At 39.5% G+C, this 23,001-nt stretch overlaps 1 protein-coding gene across 1 annotated transcript in view; it reads right to left on the minus strand.

Moving 5' to 3' along the window:
* The window catches only part of SUCLG2 (succinate-CoA ligase GDP-forming subunit beta), a 278,381-nt gene that overhangs the window by 126,742 nt on the left and 128,638 nt on the right, over positions 1 to 23,001 (minus strand). The window contains exons 3-6 of the mRNA XM_045990720.1: positions 9,514 to 9,613; positions 8,512 to 8,602; positions 3,774 to 3,926; positions 2,109 to 2,198 (exon numbers count right to left, since the gene is read on the minus strand). Of these exons, the coding sequence (XP_045846676.1) occupies positions 2,109 to 2,198; positions 3,774 to 3,926; positions 8,512 to 8,602; positions 9,514 to 9,613 (434 nt within the window). The remainder of the gene's footprint in view (positions 1 to 2,108; positions 2,199 to 3,773; positions 3,927 to 8,511; positions 8,603 to 9,513; positions 9,614 to 23,001) is intronic.

Genomic DNA, 23,001 nt, shown 5'->3' on the forward strand with positions numbered 1-23,001 from the left:
CAGCCACAGCAACTTCTTTCAAGATATGTCTCCAAAGGCAAAGGAAACAAAAGCGAAAATGAACTTTTGGGACCTCATCAAGATCAAAAGCTTCTGCACAGCAAAGGAAACAGTCAACAAAACAAAGAGGCAACCCACAGAATGGGAGAAGATATTTGCAAATGACAGTACAGACTAAAGGCTGATATCCAGGATCTATAAAGAACTCCTCAAACTCAACACACACAAAACAGATAATAATATCAAAAAACGGGCAGAAGACATGAACAGACACTTCTCCAATGAAGACATACAAATGGCTATCAGACACATGAAAAAATGTTCATCATCACTAGCCATCAGGGAGATTCAAATTAAAACCACATTGAGATACCACCTGACACCAGTTAGAATGGCCAAAATTAGCAAGACAGGAAACAACGTGTGTTGGAGAGGATGTGGAGAAAGGGGAACCCTCTTACACTGTTGGTGGGAATGCAAGTTGGTGCAGTCACTTTGGAGAATAGTGTGGAGATTCCTCAAGAAATTAAAAATAGAGCTTCCCTATGACCCTGCAATTGCACTACTGGGTATTTACCCCAGAGATACAGATGTAGTGAAAAGAAGGGCCATCTGTACCCCAATGTTTATTGCAGCAATGGCCACGGTCGTCAAACTGTGGAAAGAACCAAGATACCCTTCAACAGACGAATGGATAAGGAAGATGTGGCCCATATATACTATGGAGGTATTATGCCTCCATCAGAAAGGATGAATACCCAACTTTTGTAGCAACATGGACGGGACTGGAAGAGATTATGCTGAGTGAAATAAGTCAAGCAGAGAGAGTCAAGTATCATATGGTTTCACTTATTTGTGGAGCATAACAAATAACATGGAGGAAATGGGGAGATGGAGAGGAGAAGGGAGTTGAGGGAAATTGGAGGGGGAGATGAACCATGAGAGACTATTGGACTCTGAAAAACAACCTGAGGGTTTTGAAGGGGCGGGCGGTGGGAGGTTGGGGGAGCCTGGTGGTGGGTATTGTCGGGGGCATGTACTGCATGGAGCACTGGGTGTGTTGCATAAACAATGAATTCTGTTACACTGAAAAGAAATTAAAAAAAAAAATGTCAAGTGCAGGGGTGAGAGATAAATATAAACAGATTTGAAAAATACTCAGCTCTATTCAGAAAAATGACATCATTCATATGATGATGGGAGGACCAATGTCAGTTATTCAAACCAGCAAGTTTGTAAATATGCACGATAATAAAAGCACGTCTTACTTGTTACAAAAAATAAAAAATAAAAAAATAAATAAAAACAGCCAGTAAGTTCTGATTTAATTGTGAGACAAAGAAGCTTGCTTATGTAAACATACAATCAGGCTCCGTGGGCTGGACCAAGGGCAATTCAGGACTGTGATGCTCAAGAAAAATTCTCTCACTCAACAGCTCTGAGGACAATTTTTCTGTCTTTGAAACCAACGGGTATAATTATTAAATTGGCATAATTTAAGCTGTTTTCAGTGAAATATCACTTTCAGACCATTAATATTCATCTCAAATCCCATTAGCTATGAAAGAATAGCAATTAGTTAAGTAATGTGTATTATTAGTAACAACAGCAGCTGACCTTTCTGGAGTACTGAATAAGCACTTCCCCACATCAGTGTGCTCAATCCTGACAATATGCCCTGTTTCACAGATGATAACACTAATGTTTAGATAGGCAGAGTCACACATGCTGGGAGGCAGTGCTCGATTCAAACTCAGGTCTGCCTGACTCGACAGCCTGTGCGTCTAAGCCTCCATGGCCTGGTCTAATTCCTGGGCTGCACTAACCCCACATTAGTGTTTGAGACTAACACACACAGCAAAATGCAGGTGTCTGCGTGCAACACTCACCCGTGCCCACATACCCACATACATAGGAACACATCTCAGTAGCATCCTATTCTGGCAAATAAGGGAAATAGTGTTCTTCATCATAAACAACGGGGGCACAGCTGTCAAACAATAAATCATCCTGTGTCCTGGGAGTCACAGATATCAGAGGAAAGGAAGCAAGGTAGTAAATGCTTTCTGAAACAAGTCATTCACAGTGGCCTCCACATACTAAGGTACCTGGTTTTTCAAAGGCCCAAGGAAGCCTAGATTTTCTGCCATCCGCTGAGCTTGGCTGTCCTTTACCCCTTCCATAATGTCAACTTGCTCCTAGTAAAAATGAATCAAAGAAGGAAAATTCAGACGGGCAAATGAAAAGACTCACAACCTTGAAAGAAAATGCTTAGTATTTATTTGCAAAATGAGTAATTAAAGTGTGGCACCTTTCCAAAGATCTCTGAGCAGGGCTACTGCAGCTGCCTATAGGGTATGTTTTAATTAGCAGACCATCTAAAAAACAGCCTTTCCAAAAACTATATAATTCTTCAGGGTGGCATGCTGACAAGACAATCGGATGCCAGTTTTCACTTTTAATTACTATACAGATGGCACTGACGAATATTTAGTCAGTTAATTTTTATGACATTTTTTGGAAAGCTTCCAAAGTAAGGTTTTCCTGCCTAACATTGCTGTTAAGTTTAGAGCCCGTCATACATAGGTTAAATATTATCATATGATTTAAACAGTCTATTGATGATGATAATTATTAATACCTTAGCTCTACAAAGCGCCATTCTCTCCAAGATACAAAGTGCTCTTCATATACATTATCTCTTGTATTCTCTTCACAAATGGATTGGCTTGTTTAAATCACATTAATTTTGAAAATGGCTAGGCATTATTGGTAAGCCAACATGTAAAGTCTCAACTGAACTTCCAAGGCAGTTAAGCTAAAGATGTGATATTGGTGGAAAAACATTCTAACACCAGTCACCAGAATATCAGTACCTGATCTAAACAAAGAGGTTCAGGAAATAAAATTCTCACTTTTTGAAAGGAAATGAAATCATTTTCTAAAAGAAATAATGAATCCTTCTGCTAAAAATTTATTTTTCTTTTTTTTCTGGTAAAAATTTCTAACATGATTTTTTTTGATATTAAGAACTCAGAGTTAAAAAAAACAGAATTACAGTTCTCAAGACCATAGATGCTTCCTCTTACAAATGAGGTAGGTTGAGAAGCACTTTTTACACATTAACCTCATTCTTCCTCACAATTCTGTGGGGTGGAAATTACCCCCACTTCCACTTTAGTGATTCAGAAAGTGAGGCATAGAAACACTGAGACACTTGCAGGCTGGTTAGGATTTGACCTCAGCCAGATCTGTGGCTAGAAACTAAGGGCAAGATTTAAAGGATTGAAACAAACTGAAAGGATTGAAACAAACTGATAGAATCTGGACTTTTGAAGGACTCCGTTTTATATCAGCAGTACTGGGAGACATGGAAGCAGTCTCGAGCTCACATTCAGTCTCCTAGGAGAGAATTTCTGGATCCTGCATACTATGAAGGGGGGTAGAGTTAACCCAGAAAAATGGAAAACTCACAGTCCTCCCCCATTGGTTAATTCTTGGGGCTGTGTGAATAGAAAAAATGAGGAAGGAAGAAAAAGCAGGAAGGATGAATAAAGGAAGAGAAGGAAAAAGCAAAGAAGACCTTGGATAGGGACCACCTTCATTCTACCCAACTTCAATAAGCACTCAGTTAAGAAAAAAGGATTCAAGTCTTCATGCCGTAAATCCCAGAAGCGAATGTACTATTACCAGCCTCAGAATGCACATTAAATCTTTAACAGCTTGTACAACAATAATCAATGAACACAGCATAGCCAGGAATCTTAACATACCTTAAAAATAAGTTCTGGATTAGAAGCTGCTACCTCTTCAATGTCAACGCCCCCCTGAGGGCTGCCCACCATGACTGGGCCATTGCAGGATCGGTCCATCAGAATGGCCAGGTAGGTTTCTCTGGAAATGTCCAAGGCTTCAGCAACCATCACCTGCCATATTAGTGAGAAAGTAAAATTAATTCAGCATTGAGCTGAGTTCCACCTGGAAATCTATATAAACTTGCTATACAAATCAAAGAGCTTCATTTTCAGGCTCTTTAAACCCAGTGAGCTGGCGTCCAGAGATGTGAGAGTTCTGCCCTCATGGTACAGAATGCACATCTGCACCTCCTTAATTGATCCTGCTAACTTGCTCAAGTGACAGGTATTTGGTTTGCCTCAAGGAACCTTCCTACTCTAATCTTCTCTTTTTCTTCCTTGAGAAACCCTGACACTTGAGAAAAACTCCGGGGAAGAAGTTGTTATTTTAATTTGAGACATTAACTGTACGTACATGATTTTTACTATGCTGATTTTTCTCAGATCGCACTGGTGGAAAACCAAGTTTGATGCCAACTTTCCGCAGTACGTCTGATGCTTCCTATGTTTGTATACCTCTGTCTCGTGGATCACTGTATTTTTAATTCAATTTCTACTTTCTTTAAAATTACAAATATATTATTTGCTTATTCAAAAATAATGCAGAAGGTACCAAAAGTATATACACAAGACAGTGACAGCACCCCCATGCTGCACATACACAGCCCCTGGGCATCAGGAGAGAGGGTGATCAGGAGCCTATATGGAACCTATGTGATCATCAGAAAAAGTAGCAACTTTCTCCGGAAGGCCGTGATCCTGTGCATGCCAGGACCATGTCTGGGCAAGAGGCAAGGGGATGGAAGGATTGCATTCTGTGCTCACTGTCTCAGCCCACTGTCCTTTTGCTCAGCACAGCCTCAGCAACTGTGCGGCAGGCCTACCAGGAAAAACCACTGTTAACTTTGTATCTCTTTCCCATGCATCTACAAGCATTACAGTAGTGGTGACATCCTATACATGGAAGTATATTATACATACATGAATGTCTCTTTTCTCTTGTTCTTTTTTTTTTTTTAAGATTTCATTTATTTGACACATAGAGAGAGATCACAAGTAGGCAGAGAGGCAGACAGAGAGAGAGGGGGAAGCAGGCTCCCCGATGAGCAGAGAGCCCAATGCAGGGCTCGATCCCAGGACCCTGATACCATGACCTGAGCTGAAGGCAGAGGCTTAACCCACTGAGCCACCCAGGTGCCCCTCTCTTGGTCTTAATCTTAGTACTACAACTTGGAGATCTCTCCAAGGTCCTCTGTCTTCTTTGTGACTAGATGGTACTTATATGTCAATATTTATTTCATTATGTCCCAATTGACAGTCACTTATGTGGAATTCATATCTCTAAAACCCTACTTCAGTGTTTATTTTTATATATATACCTTTGCTTATGTGTTCTAGTATCCCTGTAGATAAGATATCCAGAAGACTCTTCATATTTGCAATTTTGGTAAGTACTACTAAACTGCCCTAGAGAGAGAGAGAGAGGCTGTACCAGCTGACACTCCAAAAAAAACCTGGTAAAAGACGTCTTTGATCATTAAAAAAAAAAAAAAAAAAAAAGAATATTCATAACTAATCACTACTAGTAGTGAAAATAATAAAAGCACTTTCATTGCTTTTTGGAAAATAATAAAAGCACTTTCATTGCTTTCCTGAAAGTAGTTCAGTAAAAGATTTCACAGATTGTGAAAGTCACAATTAAACAGCATACATTTTAACTACCCAGATGCCATCAAACCACTAATTTTTAAGACACATGTAATGGGATAAATATATGATGGTCTAAAAAGCTATGAAGTAATGAATACAGAACTTCTTTTCAAACACATCACCAGTTAAAAATAAAATATAGGAGGCTTCATATTGATTCTTTTATCATAAATGGTAACTCATGACTATGTAAGAAATACTTCTTGGCACACGGTGTTGGGATTTTCACAGAAGCATGCTGTTTTCTGTTCACTTTCTAATAAGAGTTAGTCTAGAGAAGGAAATTTAATGATTTTCAGTAGTTATTCTGAGAAGCAACACAACACTGTAACTTTTTAGGATGTCATTCAAGAGTCCTATTCTTAATCTTCTAAAATGTTGACAGATGTGCTCTGCATTCCATCAAATTTCTATTTGTAAAGACCAGCTGCTGTCTCCAAAGTCTCCTGCTTGGTAGAAATAATGTATGACTCTTTAAGAAAACAGTCCCGGGAAAATGATGATTATCAGTGGATAATTCAAGATACATTATTTTGAGATCAGTTTTTTGACATTACCATGCCCTCCATATGGCCCAGGAAGTCAGAATATATTAGGCATTGTTGCAGAGAGAATCTAAATGGATTCCATGAACACTCATCCCACAAGGACCTGAGCTGATGTATTTCTGAAATGTGACTTCATCTGTGACTGACACAAACATCATCAACACAACCTTTTTGTGGAGTCCTCCAGGATGGGATGCTTTGGGGAACTACTGGACCACTGAAATGGGTTGGTTGGTTTTTGTTTTTCGTATCATGCTATTGAAACTGTGATCTGTGGATGAGTATTAGCACAAAAATTATTTGTAACAGAACTGTGATTAGAAAAGTTTAAAAATATATCGATTTTCCCACTTCTCTCACTGTAGAGTAGTAACCTTCGCTGGTACTGAATCATGAAGGATGTGGGGAGTAGAACAGTCTCACCTCCCATATTATAACCCAAGGGAACATAAGAGAAGTGCATTGGCACAGACTCAGAAAAAAATATCCAAAGTGTACGATGTATGTATGTGTTTATACAATTTCTCAAACAATCTTAGAAATCTAAAGTTTCTATAATGGGGGGACTTCTATCTACTGTCCAAGATTTCATAAGTGAAAAAAAAATCCAAGTTCCTTGAAGTTGTACACAATGTTATTTTTATAGGAATGTGGTAACATAAACTGCACACAGAATAAGGACAGACACGATATATGCCATTATTTCAGGGGGGTGAGAAGCCAAAGAATTTCTGCTTTCAAATTTTTATATTTCTGTAAGATTGGAATTTTTTTTACATGTTTGAATTACTTTTACAATCAGAGGACAAAAACAATACACTACTTAAGAAAACAACACATTATAGCCGTTTCCTAGCAATGACTCAATGTACAAGCATACACTTATCGCCAGCCTTTCAGAAACTATCTACAAACTAATTTTGTTCATTACCATACAGCATGAATCTGCTTTAGGTATTTTTATATGTTTTTAAAAAGTACCACAAACTCTAATCTAGAAACTCATATAGCCATATAAAACAATGAATTCCTACAAACAAAACCACTAATCATGTCCTCTGTGGACAAATTTTGAAGAAGTTAACACAGGTAAAGACTCATAACCAGATTTAAAAGGCAAATAAAAGCACTGTGTTGGGCCAAACAAAACACTTTGAGTTTTCAAACAGTTCTTACATCTGAGAAGGAGTGGGAAAGGGAAATCACCACAACCAGTTTCCTTGGTATGCTGTCTTCACATTTATAAAAGCTTTATGTTCTCAGAATGAAGGAGCTAATGACCACCAGGATTTCCATCTCCCTCTTTCAGACCAACAGAGACCCAAGAGAGCCCCCGCCATGGTACACTAAGAACCAACTGGCAATTTTTTGGTTTTTTTGGTCATCTCAAACATTTTCTACCCTTCTCACTCCGAGAAATTGATAACAGAATACACTGCCTCAGGTTCCCCGAGCAGGCACCTGATGGTGGAGACCACCATCAGTGATGCTGTGTCCACAAAGCAGAGAGAGACTCCCCAAAAGCCTGGGTCCCCATTCACTGTTATGACAGCGTCTTCTAACCATCTGTGCCTGCCAGGACTTGGGTGTGGGATCTTGTCATCACACAGGAGCCAACGCTCAGAAGGGTTCCCATCTTGGTCTTTTGGTGTAATGTTTTACTGGAGCAGACTTGAAATTTGAACAAAGGCCCCTGAATGTTTTTGAACTGAGTCCTGCAAATCAAGTAGCCAGCAGTGGTGTCTCTGCGTACCAGGAGGGTGTAAAAGGCGGATAGACTGACAGGAGCAAAGTTAGGTTCTGGCCTTGGCTCTGCACCCACGATTTTATGACTGAGGCGGGCCACTTGATTTGGGGTTTTATGTTCTGTGTGTGTGCGTATATGCATGAGGTGCCCCCTAGAGACACTTGGGAACCCCAGCAGACCACTCACCCCCAATATGTGCAGTGATAATAGTGGATTTCAGTGGTATTAATCTCAAAGTAAGGTAAAGCGACACTTAGAAAACCCATCACAGCAGGTAACTGATTCGCAGGACGAGGGTGGGGTTATGGAGGAGCAGAGAATGTCCACACTGAGGAGTAAGAACTGTCACTCAAAGCCCGTTCAGCTTCAAACAACCTGGGCCTGCGTTCTGGAAGGGAAAGCTGTCGATTCCATCACTCACCCACACCTACTTTTACTAAATGCTAATGATAATAAACACTCGTACTATTACAGAACCCTTACGTTTCTCCTCAAAGTCATACGACAACCTAAACAGATCATAGAAGGTTTAAAAAATAAAATGGTGTATCACCGAAGTGTAGTGCTTCATCAGGTTGTCAAAACTGAAATAAGATTTTCTCTTCTTCTTTCTAACACATACTTAGAAAATGACCCACAGCCTTCGTATTACCTTGTTAACTTTCACACCTTCTTTTGGAGTTTGTTTTGTTGCTAGATTATACCCAATCATCTGTTTAGCCAGCTGTCCCACAACTTGAGGGCTGAGAGAGAGAGAGAGAAAGGAAAAAAAATCAATGTCTATGCTGAAAATTATTTTAAAGCAGACTGCATGCCATGTCCTCATGTCCAGCTCCACACTCATCAAGTCCATAGGGCTTTCTGCTCATGTACTAGGTGCCTAGCCCTGTACCGGAGGCTCACTGAGAACAAAATACATATAGGGGGGAGGGAGGAAAAGAAAGGAAGGGAAGGGAGGGGAGGGAAGGGGAGGGGAGAAAAGAAGGAGAGAGGGAAAGGGAGCAGGGAAAGGGGAAGGAAGGGGAGGAGAGGGAAGGGAGATTTTTGCTTCCCTCTAATATTCTCTCTCCCCAAAATTAGTTCCTTTCATAGTAGAAAGGTACTGCTGAAATACATAACAGATTTAGATATGAGGTCAATAACAAAGACCTGACTTGGGCAGTGTGAGAAGTATTGGCCACTGAGGGACACAAGGGAGAAGGTGAGATTCAAAGTAGATAATGAAAAGACAAGTGACAAAAAGGAAAGAGAAAGTGGGCAGTGCTGGGCCCTGATACCCAAAGGCTTGGAGTATCATAGAGGAGGGACAACTGAAGCCATTGGTACGGGGGAGCTACTGCAGGTTCTAGAATAGGGAAGTGACACTATGGAGGCCGCATTTATGTTGTTGTTTTCAACATTTATGATGAATCACTGATTGTCTACAACAGAAGGAGTGCTGAGTTTTCACCAATTAGTAGAGAAAAAATCCTTTTGTGAGATAAAGAACACTTGGGCACCACAGAGCCCTCTTACCTTTAATTCATTTCCTTTTTCGCTACCTCTTGCTCCCAACCCCATTCCAACCATCTTTCTCAGTGCTTCCTTCAGTCATGAGCAAAATCTCTCATAACTGCCTAGCCCAAAGACACAGAATTAAAACGTCCAGACTTACTCTTTTGTTAAATGAACGCCTCCTTTCAAACCGCTACTGAAGACACCTTTTCCTCTTCCACCAGCTAAGATCTGGGCTTTTAAAACAAATTCTTTTGCATCTGAAAAAGAAAACCCAGAGTTGGTAGTGGATATTTATTTATTTATTTATTTATTATTATTTTTTTTTATTTTCAGCAATAAGCAATGTGGAAGTGCATATACCTTCCAAAAACGGTAAAAGCTCACTTACACTAACTCTGAAAATAAAGGCATTAGGAACTTCAAAAAAACAACAGTGCACCTAAATACAAAGTCTTTATCAAGGACATTAAAATATTTCCTACCAGTTTAATCTAATACTCAACCATCCCAAGAGAAAACAAGGCATGTGTGCCCTTGATCTTTTGAGTGTCAGAAGATGCTAAATAAATCCAGGCCAGAGGTATTAATTTTACTGTGTAATGACACTCCCATGTGGCAGAGGCACTAATCTGCCAGTCAGAAAAGCTAACTACCTGCCAGCCAGCTGAGATGTCAAAGGGAAGGCTGGAGTACATGGGGGAGAGGTTTAAGACAAGATGCAAAGGGAGTAGTTAATAACTGTATTCATGGAAACCAACAGATTTCTGAGCAGACGTTCTAGATATTGATGGGACTGGATGAGGGAGGAAGAAATGGATTAAAATTGAAAGCAAGTGGGGCGCCTGGGTGGCTCAGTGGGTTAAGCCGCTGCCTTCGGCTCAGGTCATGATCTCAGGGTCCTGGGATCGAGCCCCGCATCAGGCTCTCTGCTCGGCGGGGAGCCTGCTTCCTCCACTCTCTCTCTGTCTACTCATGATCTCTCTCTGTCAAATAAATAAATAAAATCTTTAAAAAAAAAATTGAAAGCAAGCAATACTTCTGAAGGTTGGCAGGGTAACAAAACATCCTAGGGGAATGTGGTGGTGGGATTTTCATTTCTTTTTTTTTTTTAATTTTATTTATTTATTTGACAGACAGAGATCACAAGTAGGCAGAGAGGCAGGCAGAGAGAGAGGAAGGGAAGCAGGCTCCCTGCTGAGCAGAGAGCCCGCTGTGGGGCTCGATCCCAGGACCCCGGGATCATGACCCGAGCTGAAGGCAGAGGCTTTAACCCACTGAGCCACTCAGGCGCCCAAGGGGTTTTCATTTCTTGACGCACTCAAGGAATGGGGGATGTGACTGCTTTTGACCTTTGAGAACCGACTCGTAAGCTCAAATATCTTCACGGGCCTGGCTCAAAAGCTACGTGTGTGAAGCAGCCCAGTTACAGATATGAGGTCTTCAGCAAACAGGACAGCTGCCCACCCCTCACACATCCATGGAAAGAAAAATAAGAGAAAAAACAGGCAGCTTTCAAATCAAGCAGGTTTCATAAAACAAATAGTGCATTTCTTCTGGTCACAATTGGTATTCTCTCTGTCAGTCATACATCTTCGTCTAAATTCAGAAAACTAAGTCAATCTTCTAAAAGGTTCTATGAGTTTTCTGGTTTAACAGCAGGTTCAGAGTCTCCAGACTGGACTGCCATGAGGCCTCCATCCCTTATCCCACTGTTGACCACTGGCAAGTTACTTAATGTCTCTGAGACTCAGTTTACTCCATTGTGAAGAAGCCATGGGACTTTTTTGAGAATTAAATCATACATGTGAATACTTTATCTCAAGAGCCTGAAAACTCTTATGAATAATGAAAGACTACTGCCACAGTTAGCTTGTTTTATTACTTTACTATATTATAAAGAATCAAAAGGATCATTGACACTTGGGCAGATATGGATAAGTAATAATATTAATAATAAGAAGTTTGCTGTGTCTGCCACCATTCATGTGAGGTGAGGACTCCTCCATGAGTGTTGGCCGTTTTAGCTATCTCCATTACGGTTCTTGTTACTCAAGGCAAGCAAGCAAAAGTTCCCAGAGAAGGAGCCACAGAGGGTTTTATCATGAAGGCAACAGGGAGTTACAGAAAGATCTGACATTATGACAGCACTGGGTAAGGCAGCCATTCCAGATGACACAGGCAGATTATTAGGATTCACTGTCTTTATTGGTTGGTCTTCCTTTCTCCTATATTTGCTTACACTCAGGAAACTAAGGTGCACTTTCCCTCAGAAGCAAGCAGAGCACCTTCGTTGATGTCCTTGACGCCCTCCAACACTTGCTGCTGCCATAGATATGAACCATTATAACATCCGTCAAACCCACGTCTTACAAACTGGCTCAAGTCTAAGTGGGTAATGAACAAGCTATGAAGACAACTCATTATGAGAAAACACACGAGGAAAGAAACCAAGTAGAACGAATTTATTTTGTAGTTAGGCCACGGCATGTAAGGACCGCAGTAAGAGCAAGGACTGTGGAGTTAAACAGACCTAAACTTTCCAACCTCTGCCCATCACTTTCTTCAAAGACAGGAAGAGAATGAGGCTGAGAGGTAGAAGTGTTATGCCTGTCTGTAACATGGTTATAACAAAGTAATCTCTAGTGATAGGATGATGTGAGGAATAAATGAAAAACAGTGCTTATCTCAATGCCTGGCACATTTAAAAGAAGCCAAAACATGATAGCTATCATCACTAATTGTTTTCAGCAATTAATCCAAAAAATGGCATTTGGAATTTGTCTTTTTGGAAGACATTTCTTAATTCCCTTTTGAAGACAAGTAGAAAAAATACTTTTTGCTGTCTACTCAAATTTTTAATTGTGATCACTTCAAATTCTTTAAAAACGGTAACCAGCATTCCACTGCCATTATCAATTTTCATATGCTTCTCATCCAGACGAAAGAGATGCTTTTATTTATGAGCTTTCCAGCGGCAAAAGTTGAAAGCCAGACAGAATACCTAATTGGGCATTGTTAATTGGCACTACATAGGCTTAATTAAATCAGCCTTAGGCACAAACCATCAAGACAGAGGAACAGTTGTAGCCTCAGTGAAGTGTTGTCAATTACACGTGTCACCATCTGACCATGCGTCAAAGGACTCCATGCCACCAAGCTGGTAGACTGAACAGCCACTTGGAGACTGGGCATCCATACTGGGACAAGTGTCAAAAGACAAAGGAAAAGACCATATCCAGTCTAGGTACATCTCCTGCATCTTATACCCCAGGCCAAAATAGGTTCACTAAAATCATCTCTTCTTGTTAGCTCTCAAGTGCTAAATCAGTATAGTATGTCAATAGCCCAAAGAAAAGCAAGTTTTTCTCATCCGGACTGAAAGTCACGTGAAGTAATTTAATTCAGTTATTTACTCAAAGGGCTGAAAATTAAGAGGCCAAACCCTACTGAACAGTATCTAGTCTTTTCATTCAGTATTAATCAAGTTGATTTCACACAATGTCACAGTTTCCATTTTATTTAAGATCTGATTTCTCCAAATACACAAATTTCTGGGTTGTTTTTTGTTTGTTTGTTTTCCACATTACCTTCCTATTCCCAAATAAAATTACAAAAAAAAAAAAAATCCCTGACATGAAATCCAATTTTTGTCTAACACAAGATGATTTAACAATACTTTAGGATAACAAGCTAAAAAAGAGACAGAAGGGAGAAAAAATAGCTACTCTAATAGATTTTGTATGGAAAGATAGTGCACTTGCATACTGATAACCATATTACCAAGTCCAAGTTAGTAAAACCTGAGTGTGTAGAACACTGAATTCCTTGCCCATAACTACTACTCTTATATGCAGCAGCCGGACTGTGCAGTGAATTCACTTTATTTTCTTCCTTTTCTGGTGAGTTTCTAATAATGAAGAGTGCTCACAAACGACTACAATTCCACTCGGTTAGATGGAAACCAGTTACTGTAATTTATATACATTTTAGGAGATGAATTGTAAGCAACATATTTGATAAGCTTCTAAGTGTGTAAGATTCTCAACTACCATATCACTTATGAGAATAATATTTGTAGCCATTTAGAAAGCCTAAAAAAACCCATGCTGTGATCTTCTTGTTTGATTCTATTAGCCACCTTAAAATAATGCTTTCTCAAACATTTTCTTCTCATTCCTTACCAAAAGTGTCATTCTAATTACAGTAACACAGTTTTATACCAATTTTTATAGTCCCCCAATAGTCCCAGGCTGCATAATAAATACCCTTGGAAGCATTATTAAATCTAAAAGAAAAAAAAATAAATTCATTAAGGAAAGCATAACCTAAAGAGAATAAATATGAAATGTTTTTAATTGGACAAGTTTTATAAAACTAGTTCACTCTGCTTTTTAGAGACAGCATTCTGAAAATGTACTTATACAAAATAATGCTTATAAGAAAACCGTTTAGAACCACAATGCAAAAGGACCTAGAAAATGTCTGAAAATGTTCATCAGGAGTATCGATAAAGAATGTTATTTTCAACTATCTTTTTAAAACAGTTTAGCGAATTCAACATTGCTCTCTTCAAAAATGTAATAGCTTCCTAAATGTAAATGCAGCACTGTATGGATGGAGGCTACGAAGGTGATCATCTATTTTGAGCCGGTAACACTGGAGTTGTTGAGGGAAGTACAAATTCCATGGTTCACCGCCAGAGCAAAATTGAAATACCCAGTTTTCAGCACAATTGCATGGCATAATTTCCAGCATGGTGATCAACTTTCATGAGGTTTGACAGGAGTCTTAATTGAGAAAGTTACAATGTATTTCAGATTGACCTACTACTGGAAGGCAATGAGAAGTAGGAGGGTGAAGAAAGAAGAGTCGAAGATATTACAGAAAGAGGAAACTTTGTAAAGGACATACAATTATAGGGTGATGACACAGAGGCCTAAGTGCCAATTTCCCAAAGAAAATGAGTTAACTTCTGTGATCTCATGATGACCCTAAGCCCAAACTTAAAATTGGAGAATTACCTATCTTTGATTATTGTAATATCTCCTGTGGATGCAGTCCTATTTCCTCAAGTTGTAATTGGTCACTGGGAATTAGATAATATTGCAATGACTCTTTCCATATGCTCAGTGGCATCCCTGAAATTAAAACAATTATTTCAACTTTCAACATGTCTGACATGGGCTTGCCCAACATTGGAACAAAGAATTTCAAGTACACAAGACGTCAGAATAAACTATTTCACCATTGGTCACATCCCTTGATTGATACCTGGATCCCCAAGAGATATTTGGATCCCCACCACACTGCTACCCATCAAAGATTTAAACTGCATATATCTGAAACAGTAATTTTAAAAGTAAAAGATGGAACTAGGGCCATCTCTGGGACAGGAGTTTTGTGACAAGAACAACTAGGAAGTTGTTCAGGGAGACATTATTTTAGTAGTTTTTTGTTTGTTTGAGAGAGAGTGGGGGAGGGTCAGAGAGAGAGGGAGGAGAGAGAGCATCTTAAAGGAGCCCCACACCCATCAAGGGGCTCCACGTGGGGCTCCATCTCATAACCCTGCCATCATGACCGGAGCTGAAGCCAACAGTCAGATGCTTAACCAAGTGACCCACCCAGGCACTCCAGGGAGACCTTATTTTACATTAAGAAATCCTTCACTGATAAAGCTTTTATATAAATTTTAAATCTTAAATTTCCTATCAAATATTATAGTCAATTAATTCCATATTATCTAAAGTAATTCCTTCATCTGGAGAGTGTAGGGGCATGATAATACCACCTGGAACAGTTTAAGTAATAATGTCATCATAAGACAATGCATTTTGCTTTTAAGGAAATAATTTTAATTTTAGTTCCTATAAAAGTTTCTAAATTAAAGTTTGACAAATCATCATTTTTTCATATTGCCATACTTTAAAAATATTATATATTTATTACTATATTACAGCTTTCATTAAAATCTGTAATGATAAACTAGCCTAGTCGTCTGATCATATCACTGATGTTATTAATTGCCTTCATAACTATTAACACAGACTTCATTGGTGATAAAATTTTTAAAACTAAACAGAAGGTACTCAGAAAGGCTCAATTCAATTGTAATATGTTACTCTTTCTATAGTTTAAGACTAATAAAACAATCTTATATGTTGGCTATTAAATTAAAAGATGTATTTCTTGGGTGCCTGGGTGGCTCAGTCATTAAGCATCTGCCTTTAGCTCAGGTCACGATCCCAGAGTCCTGGGATCGAGCCCTGCATGTGGCCCCCTGCTTGGTGGGAAGCCTGCTTCTCCTTATCTACTCTGCTTTCTGTTTTCCCTCTCTTACTGTATCACTCTCTATAAAAAATAAATAAACAAATAAAATCTTAAAAAAAAAAGATGTATTTCCTTTTTAAAAAGATTTTATTTATTTATTTATTTTAGCAGGTGTCTGGGTGGCTCAGTTGGTTAAGCATCTGCCTTTGGCTCAGGTTGTGATCGTGGGGTCCTAGGATTAAGCCTTGCATTGGGCTCTCTGCTCAGTGTGAAGTCTGCTTTTCCCTCTCCCTCTGTGTGATCTCTCTCAAATAATAAAAATCTTGTAAAAAAAAAAATAACAAAATGAGTCTCTTGTAGACATCTTATCAATGGGCATTACTTTTTAAATCCAATCTAATAACCTGTGTCTTTTGACTTGGGCATTTAGCCTATTTACATTCAAAGTAACTATTAACTATTTACATTCAAAGTAACTATTGAAAGATATGAATTTAGTGCCATTGTATTACCTGTAAAGTCACTGTTTCTGTATACTGTCTCTGTTCCTTTCTGGTCTATGTTACTTTTGGGCTCTCTGTTAGCTTAAAGGATCCCCTTTAATATTTCTTGCAGGGCGGGTTTAGTGATCACAAATTCTTTTAGTTTCTGTTTGTCCTGGAAGTTCTTTATCTCTCCTGAATGACAAGGCTGAATGACAGCCTTGCTGGATTAAGTATTCTTGGCTGCATATTTTTCTCATTTAGCACCCTGAATATATCATGCCAGTTCCTTCTGGCCTGCCAGGTCTCTGTGGAGAGGTGTGCTGCCAGCCTTATATTTCTACCTCTGTAGGTTAAGGACCTGCTTTCAGGATTTTCTCTTTGTCTTTGAAATTTGCAAGCTTCCCTATTATATGTCTAGGTGTTGACCTACTTTTATTGATTTTGGGAGGAGTTTTCTATGTTTCCTAAACTTGATCCCTGTTTCCCTCCCCAGATTAGGGAAGTCTGCATCTATAATTTGCTCAAATATACCTTCTGCCCCCCTCTTTCCTCTTCCTCTGGGACACCAATTATTCTAATATTTTTTTCCCTTTATGGTATCACTTATCTCTCAAATATTTCCCCGTGATCCAGTAGTTGTTTATCTCTGTTTCTTGGTTTATTTATTCTCCATCATCTTGTCTTCTGCATCACTGATTCTCTCTTCTGCCTCATTTATCCTAGCAGTTAGAGCCTCCATTTTTTAATGGAAGTTTTTATCCCTCCTTTGTTTTTGTTTTTCTTAGAGCCTCCATTTTTTATTGCATCTCATTAATAGCCTTTTTTATTTTGATCTGATTAGATTTTAGCTCTTTTGTTTCTTCAGAAAGGGATTCTCTAGTGTCTTCATGCTTTTTTCAAGCTCAGCTAGTATCTTTATAATCATTACTATGAATTCTAGTTCTGACATCTTACTTATGTTCATAATGACTAGGTCCCTGGCAGTTAGTCCTGCCTCTTATTCTCTTTTTTGGGGTGAGTTTGTTCGTCTTATCATTCTGTCCAGAGAAGAATACATGAACAAGAGAACAAAATGCAAAAATAGCAACAACACCCTCCCAAAATTTACACTTAACAAATCAGAAAAGATCAGAATCTGGGGGGAAAAAAAAGGAAGAAAAAAGAGAGAACATAATCAAACAAGTGAACAAAACAAAGCAATACACTAGATCCTGGGTGTATTTTGCTCTGTTTATCAGAAGAAACTAGATCCCAAAATTGTAAAGAAAGAAAAACTTATATACATACAAAAATAAAATCAAATACAATGAAAGGAAGCCAAAAAAGAAAAAAAATATGTGTATATAAAATGTAAATGTAAAAATGAAAATTAAAAAAGACTTAAAAAAAGAGTTGTTAAGGGGTGCCTGGGTGGCTCAGTCATTAAGTGTGATCCTAGCATGATCCCAGCATCCTGGGATCAAGCCCCACATCAGGCTCTCTGCTTGGCAGGAAGCCTGCTTTTCCCTCTCCCACTTTCCCTGCTTATATTCCCCCTCTCACTGTCTTTCTCTCTGTCAAATAAATAAATAAAATATTTTTTAAAAAAGGAGTTGTTAAAATAAGAAATTAGTTGAAAAGGGAAAAATATTTTTAATTGGAAGACTAAAAAACCCTGAGAAAAAACATGAATTCTATATATTATCTTCCCCTAGTGTTGGATTTTTGCAGTTCTGTGTGATCCAAAAACTTGGTCTTAGCTGGATGTTCCTGCTGGTCTTCTGGGGTATGTGCCTGTTGCACTGATTCTTGGGTGTCTTTGCCCAGATGTAAATTGCACCCCTCCCTTGCCAGGGGGCCAGGTTCAGTGAAAGCAGCTCTGGAGCTGATAGGGGTAAAAAACGGTAGCGACCCCATCTCCAGCCCCAGAGCTGAAGGCTCGCACACCTGGCTCTTCAGTGTGCCCTCAGGAAAAAGCAGTCAATCATTCTTGTCTCCCTAGTTTCTGTCTGCACTCTGTGTTCCTCCAGCCTGTGAGTGAGCATTTTTATCTCACGCACTCAAACCTACTTCAAGTCTCCAAACTTGGGGTCTTGCTGAAGTTCTGCCGCCTGCTGGGCCCCTGCTCAGAGAGTGGTCATCTGACCATTAGGCACACCCAGATTTAAAGATGTTTCTTTCTCTTTCACAGAAATATTACTAGTATTCTGAGATCTCCCACATTCTTGATCAGAAATCTTGTCTTTTCCCTCTTTGTCTTGGTATGTCAGTTCCTCTACTTGGCCCTCTATTTGGTGAGCGGTGCCATATGCTACTGTCTGGACTCTGCCATCTGCTACCATTCTGCCATCGATGGTCACAGTACCATTGGTTTCTTCTAGGCTTCTCCCTCACCACAATCAAGGAGGATCTTTCAGCTTCCCACAAGTGTTCAAGAAAAGTAGCTGAGCCCCCAGTGACACAGCTTTTCCCTTTATAGGCCAGCCTCTGTGCCAGATGCACACATTCTCTAGGGGACAATGGCACAGTCATGCATTGCCACACTCTAACCCCAAGACCCCTATGCCCTCAAAGTTGTAGGGTCACCTCCTTTCCTCACTCACAGAGATCATCTCACAGAGCCCCTCCACTAACCAGCTCTGCTCCCTAGAGACCCGTCTGTCAGACAGGCCCCTATGTCTGATTTCCCAATCAGGGAGTGCACTCAACATCCTTCTGGCAGGCCTCTGAGCCCAGTGCAAATCAAGAAATAGGGCTGAGTACTTGTTCTGTACTACTGAAAAAGTCACTGCAGTTAAAAAGCACCCAGAATGTTCTCACACAATTAGGAGGTCCACCTACCCAGTGCTCACAGAAAACCTATTGGTTTTCTATGCTCTGTTGGTAGAGCACTCCCATTTCTATGAAAATCAACTAGAAAAATAAGGATCTTTCACTGCAATATAATTATAATAGTGAAACACTTGAAAAGAGCCAAAATATCCATCAGCATGTGGACATTTGGAGTTGGAAAAAAAAAATTGTTTATAGCCACATAAGGAAATAATATAATACTATATGTCCATTAACAATGATAAAATATATCTTTTGTGTGAACATGGGAATAACGTCCACACACATTATATGCTCCAAATAGACCCTAATGATCAGTATTTAAAAAAACAAATACATATAACAAATATAACAAATAGTTATATAGTCACAATGAAATCTAAATGAACACTCAAATATTAACTGAGGTTATCTTAAGGGGCTAAGCACTGGTATTATAGGTGGAGCATTATATCCTTTCAGTACTGATTTACATTTTTTCCCAATTATCACATGTTGTCCTAAAAGCAAATAAAAAATAAGAACTTAAAATGTGAGACAAACATAGGTAGTTATCCATAGTAGTGTATCTTGATTGTTTTAATGTTCCCTGCTATATCAGCCTTTTTAACCCTATCATATGAGTCAGGGATGCCTACATATGCACAGGCCTCCAGAAGATATGTTTGGGAAACATGGCTCCACATCTACCAGCATGGCATCCTAAAGTGTCATGCAAGAAAACCAAGAGTGACTAGAGAATGTGCTACCCTTTTCAAACATATGCTAAGCATCTACTCTGTGGAAATTCAGATTTAAAAAAAAGTCAGTGTCCCTGCCTTTCAGAAACTTAAAACCTCCTGAAGAAAAGAGATACAATTACTAATAAATATTAAGACTGTAATAAATGTTAAGAACACAGTGTAGTGAGAGGGGGACAAGGTGCCAAGTCAAGGAAGAGATGGGTTTTCCACTTAGACAGGGCTGGGAAGTAAAGACATGAAGGGGTCAACAACCGAGAAAGGTTACTTTGCTTTTCCATCTGTATTTACTAGGCTTCTTAGTCATCTATTTAAATTAGACATCATGAGAACACCACCTCAAATAAACCAGTAAAGCACACCAAGATTCAGCACTGCAAATCACTCACATTGGTTATTTCAGATCTTCAAAAAATCTCTCCATATTAAGTTTATTTCCCTATATTCAAGAACAGAAAATAAATAGAAAAACACACTTACAACCTTTGTTAAATTTAGTTTTTTTTTTCCCTAAGTGCCTTTAAGATAGCCCATAATTTTATCACAGTGGTCTTTAAAAAAAAAAAAAAACAAACAAGAAAAAGACACCAAATGCAGGTAAGCTAACTCTGAAACGGGGCTCCTGTAACAGCTCGCAAGGGGTCAGTGAGATTCAAACCATGCCATCATTTAACAGCAGCAATAATAAAGGACATGTCCACTGACTCCCAACCTGAAAATAAACACAGATTCCAGACTTAAAATCTGCTACAATCCCAAATGCCAGAGATACAGAATTCCAAACAGTGGCTTGGTGATGTTGCCATAAAAAAGAACCCAGACACTTTATATTTTCCATGTTAGAGTGGTAAAGCGGTGTATGACTCACTGGAATTCAACAGAGACCAGGAATGACCTATGCCAAGAGAGATGGGAGATCCCAGACCCCTTGCCCATGATGCATACATCTACTGAGGTCCAGCCTCATTTGTTATGTCACTTTCAAATTACATTGAGTTTTACATTGCAGTGTCTTGTTCTTTTATTGCCTGTCCAGATCCATTCATAATGTCTGAAATCTAAGTCTACTGCTTGAATGTTAAACACAGAAAAGACTTTGGATTACATCCTGGAGGGTGAAACTGTGGAATTTCCATGAACTGGGAAGAGTTTATATTTGGTTGACTTTCAAGGGCTGTGAAGGTTGGAAAAATACTTACTTTTGCCTTTTCTATGACAGCTTTCTTTGGTTTCCTCCTTCCCTCCTTTCCTTCCTTCCTTCCTTTCCTTCCTTCCACTTCCCTCCTCCTCTTGTCCTTCTAGTTTTGTAAATACATCCAAGATACTCAAGTGCATGTTCAACTATATCTAAGATCACTGTCTTCATTTTCAACAGGTCCGTTCAATAGCCACAGTGATGAGCACTGACTTCAAACTTTACCTCCCATCACCTCCTCCTCAGATCAACACTCAAATAAAGACTTACATGTTTATATCCCCAAGAATTGGGGTGCTTGATATAACAACCTGTTCTATACCTAACCTCACACACCACAAAACCTACACCTATTTTCTGGGGACTGTCTTCACAATATTTTTTCTGATTATCTCTGAAGCATTCAAGCTAGAGTAGTCTTTTTTTTTTTTTTTTTTTTTTTTGCTAGGACTTTCAGCATCTTAAAAAAAATGCCTCATTCAAGCAAGACATCATAGTAGAGGGAGCCAGGCCAAGTGTTACAAATAGGAAATTAAGGAAATCATAAACTGCTATGCATTTTACTTCCTGGGGAAAAATAATAATATTTTTTGAGTTGACTTTGGAATTGCAACACCCACAACAACACAGAAAAATACCCAAGAGCTAGTATCCACATCTGGTAAAACTCAAAGAAAATTCTGGCAGCTTTTAAGTTCTCCAGTGGTATCGGTATGGCAGAGAGATTGAGTCCTATTTCACACTTGACCTATCAAGCCGTCCAATATGAGGATACCCTTTGAAAATACCAATCATTTACTGTGAAGATTCATGCACATTTCATTATTGCAGCTGGAAAACTAGCATCTAAGTCTATTCCACCTACCCACTGACAACTCATTCTCCTTTCAAAATGTAGCCAATATTTGTTCTATACCCCACGCTACACTCAACACCATAGTTGTTAACTGTTTTCCACCTTAGTTTCCAACAGCGTGATCTCAGACATCCAGAAGTAAACAGCACACTCACAGAATTACCTGAAATATTGTCCTTCCATCCTCCACTGCTGGTGTCCTTAGACCCAGCGGCAGCCTCTCCCAGTCCCCGACCCTTTCCCTTGGCCTCCCAGCAGGAGGCTGGAACAGGCTGTCATAATGCATAAACATGATTTGACTGCGGGGAGGGAGGGAGAGCCTACTACCTTAGAAGAATTTCCCAGGACACAGGTCCATAGAGCAAAAACAGGATAAGCCCCAAACAGGGGATAGCCTAGCCTTACACAAAGGGAGTAACTTTTAAAACGAGGAAAATTAACATTCAGGATTACACAGTCTAACAAAGCAGATGCCAGTTCTCTGAAGGGCCTTCTAGATCAAAGGAGATGCTGGGCCAAGGACGATCAACAGTGCCAGGGAGGAGTTCTGTTGCCTTTTTTTTTTTTATTTGTTTATTTACAGCATAACAGTGTTCATTGTTTTGGCATCACACCCAGTGCTCCATGCAGTACATGCCCTCCCTATTACCCACCACCTGGTTTCTCAACCTCCCACCCCTCCACCCCTTCAAAACCCTCTGGTTGTTTTTCAGAGTCCATAGTCTCTCATGGTTCATCTCCCCTCCCAGTTTCCCTCAACTCCCTCTCCTCTTCATCTCCCCATGTCCTCCATGTTATTTGTTATGCTCCACAAATAAGTGAGACCATATGATACTTGATTCTCTCTGCTTGACTTATTTCGCTCAGCATAATCTCTTCCAGTCCTGTCCATGTTGCTATGAAAGTTGGGTATTCATCCCTTCTGATGGAGGCATAATACTCCATTGTGTATATGGACCACATCTTCCTTATCCATTCATCCGTTGAAGGGCATCTTGGTTCTTTCCACAGTTTGGCGACCGTAGCCATTGCTGCAATAAACATTGGGGTACAGATGGCCCTTCTTTTCACTACATCTGTATCTTTGGGGTAAATACCCAGCAGTGCAATTGCAGGGTCATAGGGAAGCTCTATTCTTAATTTCTTCAGGAGTCTCCACACTGTTCTCCAAAGTGGCTGCACTAACTTGCATTCCCACCAACAGTGTAAGAGGGTTCCCCTTTCTCCACATCCTCTCCAACACACGTTGTTTCCTGTCTTGCTACTTTTGGCCATTCTAACTGGTGTCAGG

Source organism: Meles meles, chromosome 20, assembly GCF_922984935.1.
Source record: "Meles meles chromosome 20, mMelMel3.1 paternal haplotype, whole genome shotgun sequence".
Lineage (NCBI taxonomy): Eukaryota > Metazoa > Chordata > Mammalia > Carnivora > Mustelidae > Meles > Meles meles.